Here is a 22,251-nt window from a genome sequence, read left to right on the forward strand (position 1 = left end):
AAATATTAACATGTTATATTTGAAGTCAGTCAACCGTGTTCCATTTACCTCAAGTGGATCTGTTATGGGGTAAATGGAACACCAAACTAATTAATTAGCTAATATAATATTAATTTGCATAATTTCATCATTAAAATCTGCTATTTTATTGTTTAAAACATTTATGTTATTGTAGATAACAAACATATTGCCAATATTGTAAGACAACTCTCAGCACAACATTCAAATATTTAGGAATCAATACCCTTAAATTAGTAATGTTCACTGAACCGTAGCACCACTTCATGGTCAGTGACAACATTTGAGATTTTCTTCCACTCAAATACTGAGTAAACCCACGCTTGGGGTATGAAACGAAAGCAGAACGTGCGTTGCGGGGTAAATGGAACACTTGGTATGATGTTGCCCAATTTCTTGATTGAGGGAATTGTATTCTCAGCGTTCCATTTACCCCACCGTTCCATTTACCCCAATTTACCCTACGTTTTGTCCAAAAACATTTTGTCCAAATACATTTTGTCCAATATTGTTTTGTCCCGGTGTTTTGTTCAAATACATTTTGTCCAATATTATCTTGTCCAAATACACTTTGTCCAAATACATTTTGTCCAAAGTTATTTTGTCCAATTGTTATTTTGTCCCACCCATATTTTGTCCAATGACATTTTGTTCAAAGTTATCAGTTTTATCCAATTGTTATTTTGTCCAACCCATATTTTGTCCGAGGCCTATGGGATGATCTTTGGGTAAGAGCCGAAACAGTGCCACAGAAACCTCGAAAATCGAATTTCTAGTTCTAAATGGCTTCAAATTTCTTTGTTTTTTCAAAATAAAAAAACAGTGATAAATGAGAGTTGCTGTTAAAATTGAACTTGTTGTATAGGCCTAAGGGTCTTGGTGACAGGATCAAATGAAAAAATACGGCGTCTTCGGGTGACAGAACATGTGTTCGTAAAAATATGGTGTCTTAGGGTGACAGCGACGCTGAAAAGGGGGGTCTTAACAGCCCTACATACGCGTCACCTCCAAAGTTGGAGTGTGCCCACTGCCCCCCCCCGAACATACTTCATGAATGCTATGGTGCTCCTATACAAAAGGAGGAATTTCTAGTTGTAGCGAGACGATGGATCCGCCCAGGACAGTTTTCGGGTAGTTTTCGGGCATCTTTTTAGGCTATTTTATGAAAGTTCTAATTAATTGTACTTACTGTAATCTATATATTTGTCATATTTGATGTAGCTGTCTCATTTTGGCATGATGTTTTATTTCCCTGCCGACTCAACCATAGTAGAGATAGAGATAGAGATAGGTGGATTAGGTCAGTATACCAGGGTCGAAATCAGTAAGCTTTACTTGCGTATTATTATATCCAGGCTGGACACATCACACTACCGTGTGATGTGTCCAGTTCGTCGCCGAACTTGCATATAACATGGAGAGCTTAGCATAACGGCCTGCCTATTTACGCTTCCTGAAAACACTCTTGCACATAACATACAAAACCACAAATTCACTAACTTCAACTTGCACTACCGACACCATGAAAAATATTTTAATTATTACCGATCCTTCAGAATACTTGCAAATATTGGCAGTTTCATAAAATCCTGCTGCTGAAAATCGTAAATTCCACAATCTTCTGTCAGATCCAGGTCAGTAATCACAGGTGGGCGAATCTACCACGTGACAAGACCAGAGATAATAAAAAGGATGAGAGGCCACGCCGTACAAATAGCTAGCCTGATTGGCAAGCGTGTCGCTGGCCAGATCTTCTACGATCGTGTATGATGAGTAGAGACCATAGAGCCCTATATAGGGCTCTGTGGAAGAAACAGTTCCTAATTTTGAAGCCATGGATAATATATTCATTTATACGAGAACCATATTTTTGTACCAATCACAGAACAGAATTTCACTTACTCACAGCTGTCAATCATTCTTGTGAAACGTAAGCTCCGCCTAGTATCAAGGTCTTCTTCTGCGCATTGGTTGTGCGCATTAACTAGCCTCCAGCACAAATCCTGTGCACACGATCAGGTTGGATGGGCGGTTTACGCCTGGTTTACACAACAGGAACTGCGATGCATCCTAAACTGGATCGTTTCCGTGTATTCGCATTGCATGGTGGGTAATCGCCTGCCAATTTATGTAGCTCCACGTTCACAACAGTTTAAAATCAACACAGGTAAATCCATATAAAAATTAACATGGACACAAAATTGACATAGCTTATGTAATTCAAATAATAAAATGTAATATTATCATGATAGATGCACGCTTTATTAAAACTTGAAAAGATTATTAAGTCCAATAATTTGTTTGTGTTAGTTTGCACGAGTCACAAAATGGCGACCCATCACGCATTTTCTGCATGTGCCGACATTAGTAACTCATAGTGACTGTCCTCAAACTAAGCGCCAGTGTGTCTCAGGCCTGATAACGACCCCAGGTAATTTTATGCAGAAAGTTTTCTTGCGAACAGCTGCAGGTGACAATTAAACAATGAACATGGCTTGTTTATGTACATGCGTGGGGAGGCTTGTACGTCAGCTGGCGTGTTTTGGACATGTTCGGCGTAAAAAAGTGTCGTTTTCTTCATGAAAAATACCAGCGATGACCAGTTTTTGTGGGCTATTTGATTTACAGGTATGTCGGTTCGTCATAGGGTAGAAATGATAGCTGTACAATTTGTATAACATACAGTTTAACATAGGCCTAAACATTTATGGGCACAAATCGACCTTCCGTATTATGCACAAGTATGTGGAAGTGGCAGGCATAGCGTATTATACTAATACTAGTACTAATTGTAATTTGCATGCTAGAATCAGCTAGATACAGCCATGAATTTTGAAAGTGATATCATGATATACCAACAACATGAACATGATAACGATGATGGAAGTACATGAACGACCTAGTCACGATTATCGCACTTTCAGTTTCCCACAGCGCTTGAGCGGGAATTGGATTGCGTGCTTTTTCGATGTCTAGTGAGCAAATTTTTCAATATTTTGAGAAAATGATGTCAAATTTTCTATTCTGTATTGTTTGGTAATAATGTCTTTTGCCAATAGTATGTTTAAAGTTGTAAATTTGTGTTTTTGATCGCAAAGATCGGATATTTTCGTTCGATTCAATTCTGAACCCTTCATGAAGGCCTGGGTGCCGATTTCGCAGAACTTTGACGATAATTTTGCCTTTTAGACACTAAAATGCTTTCGATCCTTAATTTTGTTTCAACCGAGTCTTAAATTAGCAAGCACAATCGGTTGGTACCGCTTTTATATACATTGATGAAATTTTAAAGATTTTTTTTTAAGTTTCTAACCGGCGCAAATCGTTAAGTGTGTATTTCCCATTGACATCCAAAATGGCGTAAGCCAGTCCTCAATATACATAGGTACGGCGTATATAGGACTGGCAAGCGAGTCTAGAACGACCTAGACTAGTTGTAGTAACTACATGTAGGTATGCTAGGTGAATTCAAATTTGCCATCAAACTGCATCATTTTATATATCAAATTAAAGCCCTTGCTTGAGTAAACAAAGCCAAAACTGAAAACCTTTTTTTCATAGCACTTTCCATAGCAAAGTTACATCTTGTCAAAGACTGACTTTCATCAAAAAGATTCAGCTAGCAACATTCCCCAAATCTTCATTTCAGTGGTGCTGCGAGCTCTGAGTCTTATGCCGTTTCCAGCTTTTTTTTAATGGAACTGCTATCAAAATCCCTCTATAATTCCATGTGCGACTTGATTATCACCATAAAAAATCATATATTTGGGTCAAGTGAAGTATAGAAAACATATTTATGTAGGTTTCCTTCACCGACCTATTCTCGAAAAAAATTCAAATTTCTATGTAAATATGCATTGTGTTTGGGCCCCGGTCTCGGCGAATTTCGCTGACTAGCAAATGTGTTAACTAAGGTTTGCCTGGGATACCTACTACATGTACAAATTTGGATGTTTTTGAGGACTTGTTGTTCTCAAGTTGTAGGTACTCCCGCCGTAGGGCGCCTCCAGGGTTTTATTTTGGCAAATTTGCATTAGTAGGCCCTATATCTAGTAAAATACTCACTTTAGAAACCTGTGAGGCTGTGTTACTGATGTATGTCATCTGTGATTGCTAAACTTATTCTATGCATCAGCTTTTGTCCAAAGAAATATTTAAAAAGACGATTTTTGAGCGATTTTTATGAGCAGCGAAAAGTCCACTCCACAACCATGTACATATGTACTATACATCCATATCAAAACAATGCACTTGTCGGCTGCAACATGTTTCTCTTTCTAAATAATAGTTAGGAATAAATAGCAGACTCATCTCAAGTGGAGATCACTTCAAATCATCCCCAAGTCAAATGGTTTAGGAATATAGAGAACACTCCTTAACCATATGACTTCATGCATCAGGGATGTTTTGAAGTGACCTCCACATGAGATGAGTCTGGTATTTACAACAACCTATTATGTGAACATGTAGCAGCCGACAAGTGCATCGTTTTGATATGGATGAACACATATGTGAATGATGATGAATGCACGCTAAATCGCGGCGGCACATACACATAGCTCCTTACGGTCGGAGCTGTGAGTTCCAATTATTGGAACTATGAAGGCACACCACAGCTGTACATGTACTATCAGCTGAATATGCGTGGGAAATACAACCAATACAAGATGCATCAGAAGAGGCTTTTCCATACCGTAAACAATAAACAAGAAATGAAATCCAATGTTAACATATATCTGCACAAGCGACTAATAGCCTATCTTTAGTATTGATGCTTTCAGGCTTTTAAAATGATAGCAAGAAATGGAAATCGCCCCAAAAGGAAATATTTAAATCATGAAATTGATCACCACATCTTAATGGATTCACATCCTCCGGCGGAAATGTCAAATTGTCAATTACAACGTCTACTAGTAGACTGGTTTTTAAATCCACTCTCATCAAACTAATCAGTACGGTAATCAAAACTGTAAACTACAATTTTATCCAAGAAATTAAAAGAAGAAGTACTGGTAGGCCTACTAAATATTGCTTAGTTTCAATGATGCTTACCGATCGAGTCGCCTTGATGGTGTATTTCCGATCATTTTGCAACGTGGCTGAAAAATATTTCCAAGACGCAAATGTCGCCATTAGGCATGGCCCGGTAACCTGGATCAAATTTAACTCAATCGATCGTCCAATCCTAGTTCATCTGAGTGATCACGTGGTTTGCCGAATGAATGGAATCGGTGTCGGAACAAGGATTGTTACTTGTAAACAAATCGTTTCGCCGGCACGTTTCAGGAAACTAAATTTACGATCTTTTGATAATCAGTTAGGGATTGTTTTATTTTAACCTCTGGTATGAGAGATTGAGAATGTGGGTTAAAGATCAAGGATACACCCATCGTATGTGTGAGTTACAGCTTTTACCAAATGGACAAGGCCTTACTGAGATGGTTTATATACCAGCTCCATACATTCGATGTACATGTAGATCAAGGACAAGATCACAATATGAGCTCCTCTATCCTACAGCTGAAAATATACCTAGAATTTACGGTACCCTGAAAATTCATAAGCCATAAGCCAGGCAATAACTAAGGTCCGTCCGATCGTGGATTATACTGGCACCATGGGCTACCAGACATGTCGTGCGCTAGCTGACATTTTAGTTACCCTTGTAGGTGATACTGAACATCATGTTCGTAATTCAAAGCACTAAGCGGAAAGTATAGCAAAAGTGTTTATCGAAGAGGGGGAGAGTTTTAACTCCCATGATGTTGTCTCGTTTACGAACACACCCATAGATAAATTGCTGGAAGTTATTTTAAAAATCTCGGCTTGAGGATGACAAGACCTTGAAAAATAGAACTCTGCTCACTGTCGCTGATGTTATTGAATTATTACGCTTTGTGCTCACCACAACATATTTCGTATTCCATGGTAAGATATACAATGTATAAACAGCGGTTCGGTGCATCAATGGGTAGCCCCGTCGCCCCGGTGGTGGCTAAATTGTACTTAGAATTTTCAGAACAAGCGCTGACCTCGGCACCATTGGATTGTAGACCTACGCACCTACCCTTTGGAATTGGAAGAGATATGTCGATGACATATACATTTGTACACTAAGCCAAAAAAGAAACTTATAATTTTTCACAAGGTCGTATCTTAAAATCCTGTCCATCAAAATTAACCAAAATTACACACAGTATTGCCTCAATACTCTACCCTAAACACATGTCATTAATCAAGCAGTTGTCCAACTGACACAATAGCAAAATGCACTGATATGGAACAGCTTCCTGGACCACATTCACAGCCCTATTGGCACCCAACAAACAAAATCTGTGAGAACGGCATCTTGAGTCACCAGGATCATCATGTCAAATGTCCAAACAAAATAATGAAGTCCATTAGTAACGGGTATGTCCACCGTGCGCTTGCACGCATGCTGTGCACCTGCTTCTCATGCTTCCAACCAAGTTCCTGATGATATCCTGGGGAGATTGCCCCATGCTTCTCGTTACTAAAGGACTTCATTATTTTTTTTTTCATGTGACATAATGATCCTGGTAAGTTTGTTTTGACTCTCTTTAATGTTTTTAACTTAATGTTGTTAAAATTGGTTGCTGTGACCTGTGATTCAAGATGCCATTCTCACAGATTTCTTTTGCTGGGTGCCAATAGGGCTGTGAATGTGGTCCAGTAAGTTGTCCCATATCAGTGCATTTTGCTGTTGTGTCAGTTGGTCAACTGATTGGTTACTGACATGTGTTTAGAGTAGAGTATTGAGGCAATCCTGTGTGTAATTTTGGTTAATTTTGATGGACAGGATTTTAAGATATGGCCTGGTGAAAAATTATAAGTTTCTTTTTTGGCTTAGTAATTGTCAAAAAAGAACAGGTTTGACAATCTCATGGACCATCTCAATCAAAGCGACCCCACAGGAAGCCTAAAGTTTACATACGAGAAAGAACAAGAAGGTACCATCCTATTTTTGGACACTTTAATTGTACGGAAAGCAGATGGCTCATTAATGATGATGATGACGATGACGACGACGACGATGATGATGATTGTTGTTAGTTTACAGGAAGGTCACCCACACTGACCAATACCTTAATTTCGAGTCGCACCACCCAATTCACCATAAACTTGGTGTAATCCATACTCTACTCGATAGAATGAATAGCATTGTTACTGAAGACTGAAGAGGATAGGAAGCAGGATGAAGAAAAGGGTGATGCGGTTACCCGGATTGGATGTTCAAACAAGTCAAAGAAAAAATGGTGAAAGAACAGAGCAAGACTAACACCAAGAAAGACAGTAAAAATCAGACCAAGGGCTTGTTGTGATCCCATACGTAGAGGGACTCTCAGAGAAAGCCAACAGAAGCTTCCGAAAACATGGTATAGCTACAGCTATTAAACTGAACACCACCCTCCACAAAATGCCAGACCTTCATTTTTAAGGAGCTCTACAGCTCTGGAGCTCCTCAGAGAGCTCCTGAAAATATTTCAGAAGTGCAATTTATCAAGCTTGAAAATATCATGTTTTAAATGCTAGACATTGTAAATTGAGCTTCTTGTTGAGCTCCATAATAAAGTCCGTAGAGTGATTTAATAGACTAGAGCTCCAGCAGTTTCTAGAAATGAAGGTCTGACTTAATGCTAGTCCATCCTAAAGATAAAATCGATCCTCTCAGCACCACCAATTGTGTATACGAGATACCGTGCACGAACTGTAAACATTCCTATGTCGGTGAAACGGGCCGCAAATTTGAAACAAGACTTAGTGAACACCAAAAAGAAACTGCCAGGGTGTCTACAACCAAAACGAACTACACTCGTCAAACCCGCAAGCAATTGGCGAGTGAACAGTCTTAAGTCGGCCATAGCGGATCATGCGGTCCAACAAAATCATGTCATTAATTAGGACAATGCTTACAAATTCTTTGTAAGGAGGATGACGCCACCACAAGAAGAATCAAAGAATCCCATTTGGATCAGGAGACGAGGTCCCAACATCATAACAAAGACGAGGGGGCCCACTTCCTTAGTCACATGTATGATCCTCTCCTGGCTGATAAAACACCCGCTTCAGTCGGGATAAGTCCAACCGGAAGTAGGATCTACAACCATCATTCTGATGATGCCTACCGACCATGATAGGCGAAACCATCAATATCGAGTTCCATTTTGGTTTTGTTCCAATGAAATCTTTTATAATACTTACTGTGCAATCACCGTTGGCATGCTGCAGAACTTCTGCTTCTACTCTACTCTACTGCAATACTTGGCATACAATGTAGTCCATCAACCTGCCAGGTCAATGTAGTTTGATGTCTAAATTAATCTTGAAGTGAGCGCTTTTGACTATTCATTAATGTTCAGATCATCCAATTTGCTCTTAAGGGGGTACTACACCCCTGGCCAATTTTGTGCCTATTTGTGCATTTTTCTCAAAAATTATAGCGCATTGGTGACAAGTAAGATATGTATATTATAGGGGCATGGACTACAACTTCTGCACTGGAAAGCACAGACAACAGTTGTGGAGTTACAGTCAAAAATGAGGGAAAACCAATATTTAATCAATAAATCAATAACTACTTACCTTGAGTTGCTGAATTTTCAGTGCAGTAGTTGTAGTCTTTGCCCCTATAATATACATATCTTACCTGTCACCAATGCGCTATAATTTTTTGAGAAAAATGCAAAAATAGGCACAAAATTGGCCAGGGTGTAGTACCCCCTTAAAACATGAAAAATGTTAACTTCCATGAATGTTATGGATCTCTGCCGGCAGGAGCTTCCATTCTGCTTGTACATGTAGTGCAAGGGAGTATTGCCCTTGGCATGCTTGGCAACAATTCTGAAAAGCTAATGTATTTAAAAGATGAGGTCGGTGAGTTTCTAGTTTCGCGATTGGATGTTGAACAGCTTCTGATGGTGCCAAGTTGTGAACTTTGTTGACCTTTATTGTGAGTTATAAGTGGAGTTTGGTAAAATTGGTATGACGGTTTTCTAACGTTTCCCATTTGAGATTAGTCAGCATCTTTGTGACACTTTATTTACTACATGTACAGAGATCTTTTTGAATGCAGCATGCAGCACGACATTGGATTTTCTCCAAAGTAGCTTTGTAATGTTGGAGTTCTGTAGGGATCCCAAATTATCTCCAGATAGGAGATAGCACCTCAATAATCCAATGGTGCCATTTAAATCATAATTCCTTGGGCTTGTATCGTTTATTTCCAATCGTCGCGTATATTAATTTGTGTCTCACAATGTCTTATGCCCTGCTAGGGTGAAGCATATAGGTCGCCTCCTTCTTTATTATTTAATTTTATAATTGGCCGCTGAGACACAATGACACTGTATCTTGGGGACTTAAGTTGAGATTGCCCGATTGTGAACTCAGGTAGTACAGTGGTTAGACTCGACTGGTAATCCAGTGACCAGGTTTCAATCCCTACTAAGTCCTGATTTTTTTATCTTTAAACAGACACGGTGGAAAAGAAGAAGCCTGAGAGCCAGAAAAGAAAGAGGAAATCGCCCTCTGGTAATCGCTGTGTACTAGGCAAGTGTGGTATGACCTCAAAAGATGGGTTCTCGTTGTATACCCTGCCGGAAAAACCTGCATCTATCAAATCGGAGTGGGTACGTTTCATAAGAGGAACGAGGGGATTTAAGTTTAACCCCAGTGATTATGTAAGAGTATGCGTTTGCAGCGGTCATTTTAAACTCGACCAGTTTGAGGAAAGTCAACTACGAATGTACAAATTGGGATTGCGCAAGAACCCACCAGCACTGAAGGAAAGGGCTGTTCCTTCGTTGAAAAATGAAACATTTGCCAATCCCTTTCCACCAGAGTTCTTCGATAGGCCTGGTACCAATTCTGACATCACTCCAGCAATAGCCATGACGACCTCCACTGCAAAGAAAAGAAGAATATCAACTTACACACATCAAAAGGTTGGTTTTAACTTCTATTTATGTAGTACGGTAGTTCTGAAAGTTCTGAAATTTAATTTTGGAATTGATCACAGTATGAGCAGTATAATGAGTCATATACCGTATTATTCGTTTCATCAAATGCCCAGAGCGCTTAACCCTAACCCTACTAAACATCAAAAAACCTCAATTCAGAAAGAGTAGGCACAAGCAGGTATCCCACGTGATGCTATTGGGTCATCATGCGAACAGTCCTATGGGGACGGAAAGCTTGGCCGGGCAAGCTACTCCCCCGTGGCAAGGTAGGCCAGTGCACAGGCGTGGCACCCGAAGTGTCGGGGGTTCAAAACCGCACCCGATCTTCTTCTTCTTTCCTCCTCCTTTCCTTCCCCCTCGCCAAAAAGCAACCAGGATGTTAGGGCTAATAATGTCATTTTGGGTGGGCGGTTATTTCTTACATTATATATGTCTGCAATGTACTTAAAGCCATATTATAACATTTTCATACAAAATAGATTAGCATTTCTTTGCCATAAAATGTTAGTTGTTACTGTCAGATATATCCCCTTTTATTTTTGAGCCAAACAACTACGGCAAAGCAAAGAAAATTGGAATTTACTACCAGCGCATATGTCGCCAATACGTACCACTCCTTCGGTCATGTTATGGTACGACCCTTTGTTGTGTAGATCACCGTCCCGCACGCCGTGTACATACTGTGTGTTATGAACATCGTGTATGCGTTTGACTAATAATTCCATCGTAATAATGAAACGCCGGAAATAATGAAATCTCGGATTTTGACAAAACTACAGCACCTAGAGTCTTGATTTTTGCAGGATATATTGGTTAAATAAAGTACAATATAATCGTGTAAAAAATTGAATTTTAAAAAATTAGTGAGGGCGTCCTCCACAGCAAATGTTATAATATGGCTTTAATGTACAAATTGTACAAGGCACCAGGCAGCTTTTTGACCAGAGACCATTTTGCTTTCATCAGCTTTTCTTACGTACCATACTCTACTACTCTAGTTTTCTCAAGAAACAGTAGCGTAGCCAGTGAGAGGGGTGGGCAGAGTGACCCTCTGGCAAAACATGAAAGAGAAAAAATCTGGAGGGCAAAGGAAAAGAAAAGGAACAAGGGGCAATATTGTAAAATACACATATTTTACGTGCTACGCTCACACATATTCACAAGCCCTTTTCATCCCAATCATGGTCAAAAATAGTGTAAAACACAAAATTTGTGCACACACACATTGTCGCAGTAAAGTCTTTTTTGGAAGCTCGAAGACATGTACCGGTATATGTATGTGTGATGCAACTGCAATTTTTTTCTGTCTGGGCCCCCCGACCAAGAAAAAGCTGGCCAAAGTAGAGCCTACATGACTAATATAATCATTTTAATAGGGAAATAAAAACCACTGACAGGATTCAACCCGCAACCTCTCGCACCATAATAGAAAGCCTTATCAATTGAGCTAATCCCAGGAGCTAACTTGACTGCTAATTAATGGGAATGTGGTATTTATTATTCTCATTTTGATTTTCTCTTCTACATTGTACTCTTTTCAGACTGTGAGAGAGATTGAAGACGAGTACGCATGTAAAGCTGCTGAAGGAAAGTCACAAGAAACTCATTCAATACAAACCAAAGAAGAAAATAATACAGGCATTCAAGCTTCAAAACAGGTTAGTTATTTAAAACTGCGATGCAATACCCTCAATCGCAATACCCTCAATCGTAAAATTGTATTCTTTGTTGCCCAACACATTAATTAAAACATACATGTATGGACGCACAAAAATTTTGTGGGACGCACATTTCCTGACCAGGCTTTACAGTTGTGCGTCCGATTGGACGCAGAGTTTTTGAAGGCTAGCGGGAGCCTTGACTTTGACATTATAAATGTTTGACATTTTATTATTCTCATTTTGATTTTCTCTTCTACATTGTACTCTTTTCAGACTGTGAGAGAGATTGAAGACGAGTACGCACGTAAAGCTGCTGAAGGAAAGTCACAAGAAACTCAGTCAATACAAACCAAAGAAGAAAATAATACAGGCACTCAAGCTTCAAAACAGGTTAGTTATTTGTATACACCAATGTATGCATACATGTATGTTGATGGTACAAAAGTACATAAAACATAAAATGGACATTTCCCATACGTACATTCGCCAGTTACTAACTTTATTGTGATTTACCAGCGAAGTGGTAACATAACTCAGTGGTAACTGGATCACATATGAGGAGGTATCAAAAAGTTTATCAATGAAATTTTGTCAGTGTAATCACTGGTCCTTATGTACATTATGGTCCAAAAATGGTCCCATAAGTATGATGTTTACTTTCTTTACAGGTGGTGCTAGATGGGCGGTAAGTTAATAACCAAATTGAGGCACGCTGGCCACATGTCCCAGATGCCAAGAAGTGGACGTCCATCACTTTGAGATGATGTGACCACAGTGAAGAAAGTGGAGGATCTTATCATGAAAAGGTTATGCACTTACCGCTCATTGAACACCACCTGAAAAGAAAGTAAACATACTTATGAGACCATTTTGGACCATAATGGTCAAAAGGACCAGTGATTACAGTGACAAAAGTTCATCGATATAGCTCCTTCGTTTCTGGGTGATTTCAAAAACTTTTTGATACCCCCTCGTTAGGGTGCATCAAACGCCCCTCATGTCAACCATATTTTTTGTACCTAGTGCCAAACTGTGCCATTTAACTAGAAAATCATCCCCTCCAAATTTAAATTCAATCGGAGGTCGGGAAGGGGGTCCACCGTGAGCTTAAAGTTCGGAGAGAGGCAACCAGTAAAAGTCCGGCCGGCAGCTAATGAATTATATTCAGTTATACATACATATTAATAGCTGCCTTTAGTGAATGTTTTTAAAGTACCTCTTATCTCAGACAATACTCAATAAAATGCAAATCCATTTGAACTAAGCAAAAAGGCAGCTATTTTCAGACATATTTGAAGTCATAATAATAGCTGCCATGTGCATGTTTCTCTATTTACAGCCATTTCTGCATGGAAAATGGGTCCATTGCATGCTGCGAGCTTATAAAGTTTGTGTGATAGGTGCCTTTTACTTAATGACAAATCAATCAGGCAGCTATTTAGTTTTCATTACTTTATACTGAACATCACTGTGGCTGCCATATGAATAACAATGTAATAAATGTACTTATCTATGTTGCTTATCAGTCCATATGATATTGGTATAGACTATAGGTAACATCATTCAGTTTACGCTCTCTCAGATTAGGTGTCCGTTTTCTATCTTGCTCCACCACTTGCAAGACATTTTGATAATGTTCCTAACTCTGGGCAGCAGCTAGGAAATCTGCACTGAGTTTCATGCCACGTTCTGCTGCATCATTTACCACATTGAGCTACATTGACGGCTCTAACATTGCTAAGCAATTGCAGATAAACTGAGGACTCGGGCCAAGTGTCAACATTGTCTGCTAGGAATTTGTTATTGATCTGCAGGATGTTCATAGTGAACCTTGCCTGCAAAATCAGCTAGGACGACTGTTGCACACCGTCGACATCCCTATATCTTCGTGTTAAAAATTGCCGTGGTAGTACGATAAATCCTCACGTTTTTCAACAACTACGCATGGTGATTTTGAGCTATTTTGTTTGAGATAGGCCGTGCGACTCAGGCTATGCATACAATTTGAGATTTTGAGAGCCGGCCACACTGTTTCTATTCTATGTTTTACGATTTTCGCATGATCAGTATATGGCTGGCAGTAACGCCACAACGTGGAGCTGCTACTGCGTAGCTTACTTTTTAACCATGCGAGCTAAATTGACCAATCATGTTAGATCTTTTCATTACGCCGGAGCCAGTTGATGCATCATCGTTCCAGAGAGAAAACTCTTGCCAAAATTAATGTTTACTATGTGGATTTTAAATGAATCGAATGTAAATAAACCACAAACAGTTGTACAGGATCAATACCATTGTTTGATTAGTGTATAGTCAATGTTACCTTGCATGCATGTGCCATGTGTGTGGCGTGTTTGTTTGTTTGTCTACTGTGTCAGGCCAGGATCACTGACACCCACGGTACTGATACTGTCATACTATCACGGTGATCATATTGTTGAATGTTGTTGACTTTAAAATAATCATGATGCAGTCATGTCTACAGTAGAATTCACCACGACCTTTGAAGGACTTAAACCCCATTAAAAGCTATTAAACCAAGATAACACTCAATGAAAACAGCTCAACTATGTTACATCAGATCTTCTCTGGTTAAATACACACTGCACTTGTGTCTGTTTTACCTGTGCAATGAACAATGAGCTGGTATTATAGTTTCAGTTGGGTGAATGATTATAAAGCTGAACGCAAGGTAACAATACTGTCTGGGCTTTTGTTTACTTAAATGAGACAATAGTCTGCTTATTGTTAACCAGCGTTCTTGAAAATGAGAAGCATAATGGTTTGCAGACTTAACACGGTTTAGAAATAATTTGTTCATATTTTGTGGTGTTATCTGTCGTTTACATATCCTTCCTAAAACACAAAAGTACCAATATTTCCAAACACCTAAATTAGCTAAAAATTTAGGAAATGTTACAAAACTATATTTTCTAGAATTTCAGAGAATACTTTAAATATTGACTGGTTATTTTTTACACAGTGACGTCATATAGGCAATGGCATAATACTTCTAACATACACTAGGTCACGCGTCAATGGTGAGCGCACTGAGTATTGTGTATAGGAAAACGGGCAGTACCGTAACTGCAGTATGTATGGCCTACTACTAGTATATAAAGTAAATCCGAACTGGTTTGCTGAAGGTCGAATTCGCGAGGCCACGCCAATAAGATGTACAAATCAGCCTGAATTGTGTGCATGGTTTACCACCACTCTGCCTAGCTATATAGTTGTGTACAATACTGTATGAGTTTCTTGTGAGTGCATGTCCATCTTAATAATAAGTCGGTTCGTACTTTTCATAAATTACTTTTTGAATCATAACTATCGTGACCGAGGATATCTTGCAACTACGTGAATCTCGTCTGGCAAAATCTTAATGACTAAATTCACTTCACGTAATGAGTAAGTCGTACTTGATTGGTCAGTTTTACCTCCGAGTAATGAAAAACTCTAACATGATTGGTCAATTTGGCTCCACGGAACAAAAAGTCAGCTACGCGTAGCAGCTCCACGTTGTGGCGGTTGCGGCCTACCATATCAGTATCCCATATGATATTTCTATTGTAAGAAAATTTTATTTGTTGTCACGTAAATCACAGGTTTCGTTTAAATGTACTAACTGGAAATTAAATGTACTAATTAGTGAGGACCGGTATTTTGCTGTGGATATGTTTAACTGCAATTTGCGGGTAAAAATTTGAAATCCTGGGTAAAAATTTTGATAATATTCAACTCTTTGAGAAAATTATTTTATAAAGGAATGCTGGTAAAGCCAGGTGCAATACAATGCACATTATTGACACACTATCACGCTCTTTATCTTCGTCAATAATAGAATAATCGATTTCAATCGAATTGAATGCATGAGTTTGTAGTTGACTACTGAGCGACCTAAGCGATCGATTGCTAGCCAATCAGATAGAACTCCTTTTCTTGCGTTCAGTGAAATACCACTCGCCTGTCGCTCACTACCACTCGCCCGTCGCTCACCAACGGAGTATTAAATTTATATTTATCGTATAGGACGTCGACGGTGTGTGTTGACTAAGTGATATTCTCATGGTCAGGGAACTTTGGCTTTCCAAAGCCTGCGCCAAGTGCATATATGGCTTTAGTGCTGCTGCATCAGGTTTAAGTTCAAGTAGCCTTCTCGCTAAAGCTAGTCTCTATTGTACTGGTACCTTTCCACTGAAGGGAGCAAGCGGTGCCATCTCTTCGGTGAGATACATGTACCACAGATGTCTGCTCAGGGCTTTGTGGGTTTGCGTGCACTTGTTGCAACACCAAAATTGATATCGGCATACTGCAGGAGGCGATTGTACAACTGAAGATCATTCCATGGCTGGTCAGAAGCAATACTGCATGTTATCCAGCAGGAACTTTAGATTATTGTTGCAAATACAACAAATTCACATTTCTTTGGTAGCTCATCTGGTGCTTTGTTGTCACAGTGCCTTGCGGAAGCTGTTCAATGTGATTCTGCATTAGAGAGATTTTGATACTATACAGCAGTTTGGACATACATGACTGCTTGTAATTGATTGGCCCGAGTCCTTAGCTTTACTGCTTTCGCTTAGCAATGTTAGAGCCCTCAATGTGGTAAATGATGCAGCAGAAATTGTCGTGAAACTCATACAGATTTCCTAGCTACTGCCCAGAGTGAGGAACATAATCAAATGTCTTGCAAGTGGTGGAGCAAGATAGAAAACGGACACCTAATCTGTGAAAGCATATCATATGGACTGATAAATATTAAGCAATTTATTACATTGTTATTCATATGGCAGCCACAGTGATGTGCAGTATAAAGTAATGAAAACTAAATAGCTGCCTGATTGATTTGTCATTTAGTTAAAGGCACCTATCATACACAAACTTTAAGCTTGTAGGCGTGATGGATCCATTTTCCATGCAGAAACAGCTGTAAATAGAGAAACATGCACATGGCAGCTATTATTATGACCTCAAATATGTCTGAAAATAGCTGCCTTTTTGCTTAGTTCAAATGGATTTGCATTTGATTGAGTATTGGCTGAAATGTGAAGTACTTTAAAAACTTTCACTAAAGGCAGCTATTAATGTGTGTGTATAACTGTATATATAATACAATAGCTGCCGCCGGACTTTTATTGGTTGCCTCTGTCCGAACTTTAAGCTCACGGTGGACCCCCTTCTTGACCTCCGATTGAATTTAAATTTGGAGGGGATGATTTTCTAGTTAAGTGGCACAGTTTGACACTAGGTACAAAAAATATGGTTGACATGAGGGGCGTTTGATGCACCCTACCCCTCGTACCATTTGGAAAGATAGTACATGCAGATAATTTTGATTCAGAGTGTGATCCATATATTCAGTTGACATTGTGATATTGCATTGCATTGCATGTAACACATAATTCTTCAAGTACAAGTCGAAGGGTAAGTGCAACGAAGGGCTATCTACAAATTAGGCATTTCGAGATATGAGCAAACAAAAACTTTTGCAGATACCCAGATGCAGATTGCCCTTTATTGTTCTAAACACCAGAGACCCCTTGTGTTGCCTACACAAACTCTATACAAGCTTTGCAGATAGCCCTTTGTTGCACTAAACAAAATGGCACTTTTGCTCAGGAAGTCTGATTTTGAAATCCACATAATTTAAATACAAATTTCACTGCAGATAGCCCTTTGTGTTCAGAATATCCCCTAGACTATGCCATAGTCTATTTTTGATGTTAATCATGATGAAAGCATTCTGTTGAACTCGAAATTATACTGATATTAATTACATCAAAATACTAGTATAAAATTGTTATGAAAAAGTTTATATAATTATATTAGTGACAGTAAAAGTAAAGTGTACGTTAGCTTGTATTATTAAATGCAACATATCATAATGCCATAATTGTATTGGCACTTCAATACTGAACAATTCTGATTTTAGAATCTGCCAGTTTATTAATCGCGAAATTCCATGTTAAAAATAGACTATGGACTTTCAATTTTAAACGGTATTTTGAACGGGCAAAGTCCCTAACACTCACACTGTCATGGGAGCATTGCATGTAACACATAATTCTTCAAGTACAAGTCGAAGGGTAAGTGCAACGAAGGGCTATCTACAAATTAGGCATTTCGAGATATGAGCAAACAAAAACTTTTGCAGATACCCAGATGCAGATTGCCCTTTATTGTTCTAAACACCAGAGACCCCTTGTGTTGCCTACACAAACTCTATACAAGCTTTGCAGATAGCCCTTTGTTGCACTAAACAAAATGGCACTTTTGCTCAGGAAGTCTGATTTTGAAATCCACATAATTTAAATACAAATTTCACTGCAGATAGCCCTTTGTGTTCAGAATATCCCTAGACTATGCCATAGTCTATTTTTGATGTTAATCATGATGAAAGCATTCTGTTGAACTCGAAATTATACTGATATTAATTACATCAAAATACTAGTATAAAATTGTTATGAAAAAGTTTATATAATTATATTAGTGACAGTAAAAGTAAAGTGTACGTTAGCTTGTATTATTAAATGCAACATATCATAATGCCATAATTGTATTGGCACTTCAATACTGAACAATTCTGATTTTAGAATCTGCCAGTTTATTAATCGCGAAATTCCATGTTAAAAATAGACTATGGACTTTCAATTTTAAACAGTATTTTGAACGGGCAAAGTCCCTAACACTCACACTGTCAATCATACTTGTTTATCAATCAAATTTAACCGCAAGCAAATACAAGACGCGTTCATGCACTTATTGACGCGTTCATGCAATTACACAACACAAAGGCGGGGTAGGCCACATACTTGTGTACCAGGTACCGGAGGATTTTTATGGTTTAAAAACCATAACGAGATCGGGCGACCAATCACAAGCCAGATCCATTTAAAGATGCATTACATCATGGCCAATTTTAGTAGGCCAGATTTCCGACAATCTCATCCATAGAAGCTCATAGACAGCCGTGTTAAGCATCTCTGACCGCAATCCAAAGTCAGTAGTCCACTTGGGAAGCTAACAAACAGAGGGAGTAGGGTGACTGAAAAGAACACATGTGAAAATCTATCAATTGTGCACACATTAATTAAATCAGAGTTTTAAGCTTAAATACAAATCCTGAGTATGCACAATGGGCAAGTGGACTACGGGGTAGTCTAAATATCCCCGTGTTCTAAGGATTATTTTGGTACCAAGACTTCAATATTGCCAAAAATGCAGATAGCCCTTTGTTGCACTAATGACTAAACCCTCAAAGTGTATACAATATACTTTTAATTGAAACATTCGCTCTAAGAGTGAAGGTTTTGATTGGATGTATTTACTAGTTTAATGGGTTACCTCATTGATATCACTAACCACAAGTTCCAAAGTGGTACTCAAGAAGTCGTAACTTATAACAATGATAAGAGACTGTATACAATTTTAACTATTTTAGTCTAAAATATTATGCCATTTTATCAGTTGTTGACAGAAAACCTCTCCAGTGTGCAGTAGTGTGGTTTAGTTTTTATCAATATTGGGATTGATATACATATGTAGATCTACACTAGTCCTACTACAGGGCCATTTTTCTTTCTTTTTACACGCTATACTGGAGACATGCTATACCCGAGAACTGCTAACCCACTAACGCTGTCCCCGAGAAAAAGGGGTTTTTCTCAGGGACAGCGGTTAGTGGGTTGTAAATATCACTGGGTTTTAGCAGTTCTCAGTTTATAGCATGGTGTCTCGGAGTTTATAGTGTGTAAAAAAAGGCCCTGTGGTAGGGCTAATCTACACTGGCTTTCAGAAAAGAGCACTCTCTTGGTCTGATCGACGCGAGTGCCTGCCCGTCATCAGATTACCTGTCTGTTGCTATGATTGTTAGATTATTGAATTAGGCAATCAGGACCCCACTTTCGTGTTTTCGCAGTGTACACTCTCAAAGTGCCATCCTATTCTGCCAGCAAGTGTAAAATTGTATCTTTATGTTTCTGAATTTTCCTGCATAGATGGTATCCCAACAAACTCAAGCAAAAGTTAGGATGCATCCCTGTGGTGTGAGGCGTCACCATCGAATATTGTGAAATCAAGCGGTAAGGAAATGTGTTTCTCATGTACAAGTTTGAAAGGGACAATGTGATGGTTTGGAGGGACAATGTGATGGTGTGGTGATAGGATATGGTGGCCTGATGTGCTGTATAGTTTTGTGTCATGTTATTTGCATATTTATGAATATTAATGAGCTTATTTGCATCTTGCATATTATTTGTATTTACAAACCTTTTTTATGTACAGCTTTGTGTGGGGCCACCTTAATTACGAACCGTGTAATTCTAGAAGTTTTTCTAGTTTCATAAAGCCCTCCCCTGCTTCAAGGTTTTTGGTGGTGGCGTATCGGTGCAGTATCATAGGGGGACAGGGGCACCTTCCTCCAATCAGAGTCAAAATATAACAATTTCCATAGAAAAAAGGATCGTTGCCCCTCAACAGCAGTGATTCATCAATGTTTGTTTGGCTGTCTGGTTGTTTGTCCAGGCGAAAGCAAAACCATTAATCCCCTGTGCAGCTCTGATGCAATAAACCATCAACTTCAAACTTGGTATGGTGATAGGATATGATGGTCTAATGTGCTGTATAGTTTTGTTTCACATTATTTGCATATTTATGAATATTAATGAGCTTATTTACATCTTGCATATTATTTGTATTTACAAACCTTTGTTATGTTCATCTTTGTAACTCTAGTCACATAAAGCCCCTCCCTTCTGCTTCAAGGTTTTTGGTGGCGGCATATCAGTGCCATATCATCATAGGGGGGGGGACTGTTACAGGGGCAACTTCTTCCAATCAGAGTCAAAATTTAACAATTTCCATAGAAAAGAAAAGTACCGGGCCCCCTAAATCAGCCTTGGTTATGTGATCGTTAAGGATTACTTGAGTTTTGTGTTTTAAGTTTAATTATTATCAATGATTATATCCAGGGCGCAGTGGCTCAGTGGTTACTGACCTTGGACTCATTATCTGAGAGCTTGCTCAACGTGTGTGTGTGTTCGATTCCCGTCCCACCACCGTGTTTAAGCGCCCTTGGGCAAGGCGCTTTGCCTCGCTTGCCTCACCCCACCCAGGTGCAATGGGAAGCTGTTAGGGGTAGTCACAGTCGTGAGTCGTTGTACTGATGAACCCTACGCCACTTGTAGGCTGTAAACGTGGTTCCCACATATTCTAATGACGGCAGAATAAATGTAAAGCGCCTTGAGGCTGTTTACGGCATAAAGCGCTATATAAATATCTACTTTTTTTTTAAATCCATGATGTGCATGCTTGCAGGGGCTCAGACAGCTGGTATGTGTACGATCATCCCAGATATCCTAGCGCAGCCAGCTGGTCCTGTCGCATCACAAAAACCATGCATTGATGACAATGAAGAACCTGAAGATGCGGAGAGGGAAGACCCTACATGGCAGCCTGACTGTGACTCCAACAGCAGTGATTCATCAGATGATGAGTGCACAAAATCTAAAGACATGTGAGTTCAATTTTATGACATTATTCTTATTATTTATGTGATTTTGATAGCTCTTTTTCATTGTAACCAAAAGAATAACTACAAATCTATGATAATGCAGAACATTGCACTGCAAGTATGCGCTATATGACATCTTGAAAGATTAATGCTTTGTTTACCTGAGCCTACACAGACAAGAGCTATTATTGGTTGAATGAGTGTGAAAACTGACCTCATTTGTCAGGTATAATTATTTGCGCAGTGTTTGCTATTGGTATTGATTCTGTTCCCTATTTCCCTGACAGTTTTCCCTTTTTCGTCCTCTCCTTTTCTTCTCTTCTTATTTTATTATCTCGGTTTTTATCAGAGTTTGACAATTTTAGGGGATTGATCAGCCAGGGAGGGGGGGGGGAGCAACTGCCCCTGGCAAAAAATGTGTAAGGGAAAAGGAAACAGAAAGGAGGGGGAGGAAAAAAGAGAGGTAGAGAGAAGAGCCTGAGAGGGGGTCCATACACACATTCAGGCCAATAGGTACAGTTGCATTACAATATATTCTTAAACACTTGAGAATGTTCCTGCAATCTTATTGGTTCTTACCCGTGTGATATGACACGATATCACGCGGTCAGCTGCGTGTGCATTGACGCCAAAGCGTGCTCGCTATTTTGAACCAATCGGAGGCGCATAGCAACAACGGGACTGATCGATTTTAAGCCCTAGGTATAATTCCTTGCAAAATGTAGGATTTAATTCGATTAAAATTTGTAATACTTATGATATTTTTATTTGAATTGAAGTAAAGGTGTTGTTTTTAGCTGCTGTCGTGAATCTATCGTCTCATATAACACGGGCGACATCATTATTTTTGGCGGAAAACAACTCGGCTTCGCCTCGGTAAAGTAATGATGTCGCCCGTGTTATATGAGACGATAGATGCACTCCAGCGGTTAAAAACAATACCTTTATTCTCTAATTATCATTATACCCGTAGATCCAAAGATGGTGATCGTTGTTAATGATATTATAAGGAGCAACGGACTTCTCAAAGGCAAATAAGTAGAAATGTGCTGAAATTCTAATTGAACAAAAAAGTGGTCAT

The 22,251-nt window shown here is 39.1% G+C and overlaps 1 protein-coding gene across 3 annotated transcripts; it reads left to right on the forward strand.

Annotated features, from left to right (window-relative positions):
• Positions 1-1,122: 1,122 nt before the first annotated feature.
• On the forward strand, positions 1,123-21,079 carry LOC140141812 (uncharacterized). Of its 3 annotated transcripts, none has more exons than XM_072163674.1 (6): positions 1,123-1,318; positions 9,514-9,983; positions 11,540-11,656; positions 11,933-12,049; positions 19,657-19,740; positions 20,975-21,079. In XM_072163674.1, exons 1-5 carry the CDS (start codon positions 1,255-1,257, stop codon positions 19,729-19,731), a joined length of 843 nt encoding a protein of 280 aa, XP_072019775.1. In that variant the 5' UTR covers positions 1,123-1,254; the 3' UTR covers positions 19,732-19,740; positions 20,975-21,079. The 3 variants fall into 3 exon arrangements, with proteins under 3 accessions (XP_072019775.1, XP_072019776.1, XP_072019777.1); XM_072163675.1 differs by having other exon boundaries at positions 1,123-1,309; XM_072163676.1 differs by lacking the exon at positions 11,540-11,656.
• Positions 21,080-22,251: the final 1,172 nt, after the last annotated feature.

Source organism: Amphiura filiformis, chromosome 20, assembly GCF_039555335.1.
Source record: "Amphiura filiformis chromosome 20, Afil_fr2py, whole genome shotgun sequence".
Taxonomy (NCBI): Eukaryota; Metazoa; Echinodermata; class Ophiuroidea; order Amphilepidida; family Amphiuridae; genus Amphiura; species Amphiura filiformis.

Excerpts from the sequence above, each read along its gene's own strand:
- LOC140141812 (XM_072163674.1), top strand. The coding sequence starts at position 1,255 with ATGATGTTTTATTTCCCTGCCGACTCAACCATAGTAGAGATAGAGATA. Across the intron at positions 1,319-9,513 it reads GATAGAGATAGGTGGATTAG|ACACGGTGGAAAAGAAGAAG; the intron begins GTCAGTATACCA and ends ATCTTTAAACAG. Across the intron at positions 11,657-11,932 it reads GCATTCAAGCTTCAAAACAG|ACTGTGAGAGAGATTGAAGA; the intron begins GTTAGTTATTTA and ends TACTCTTTTCAG.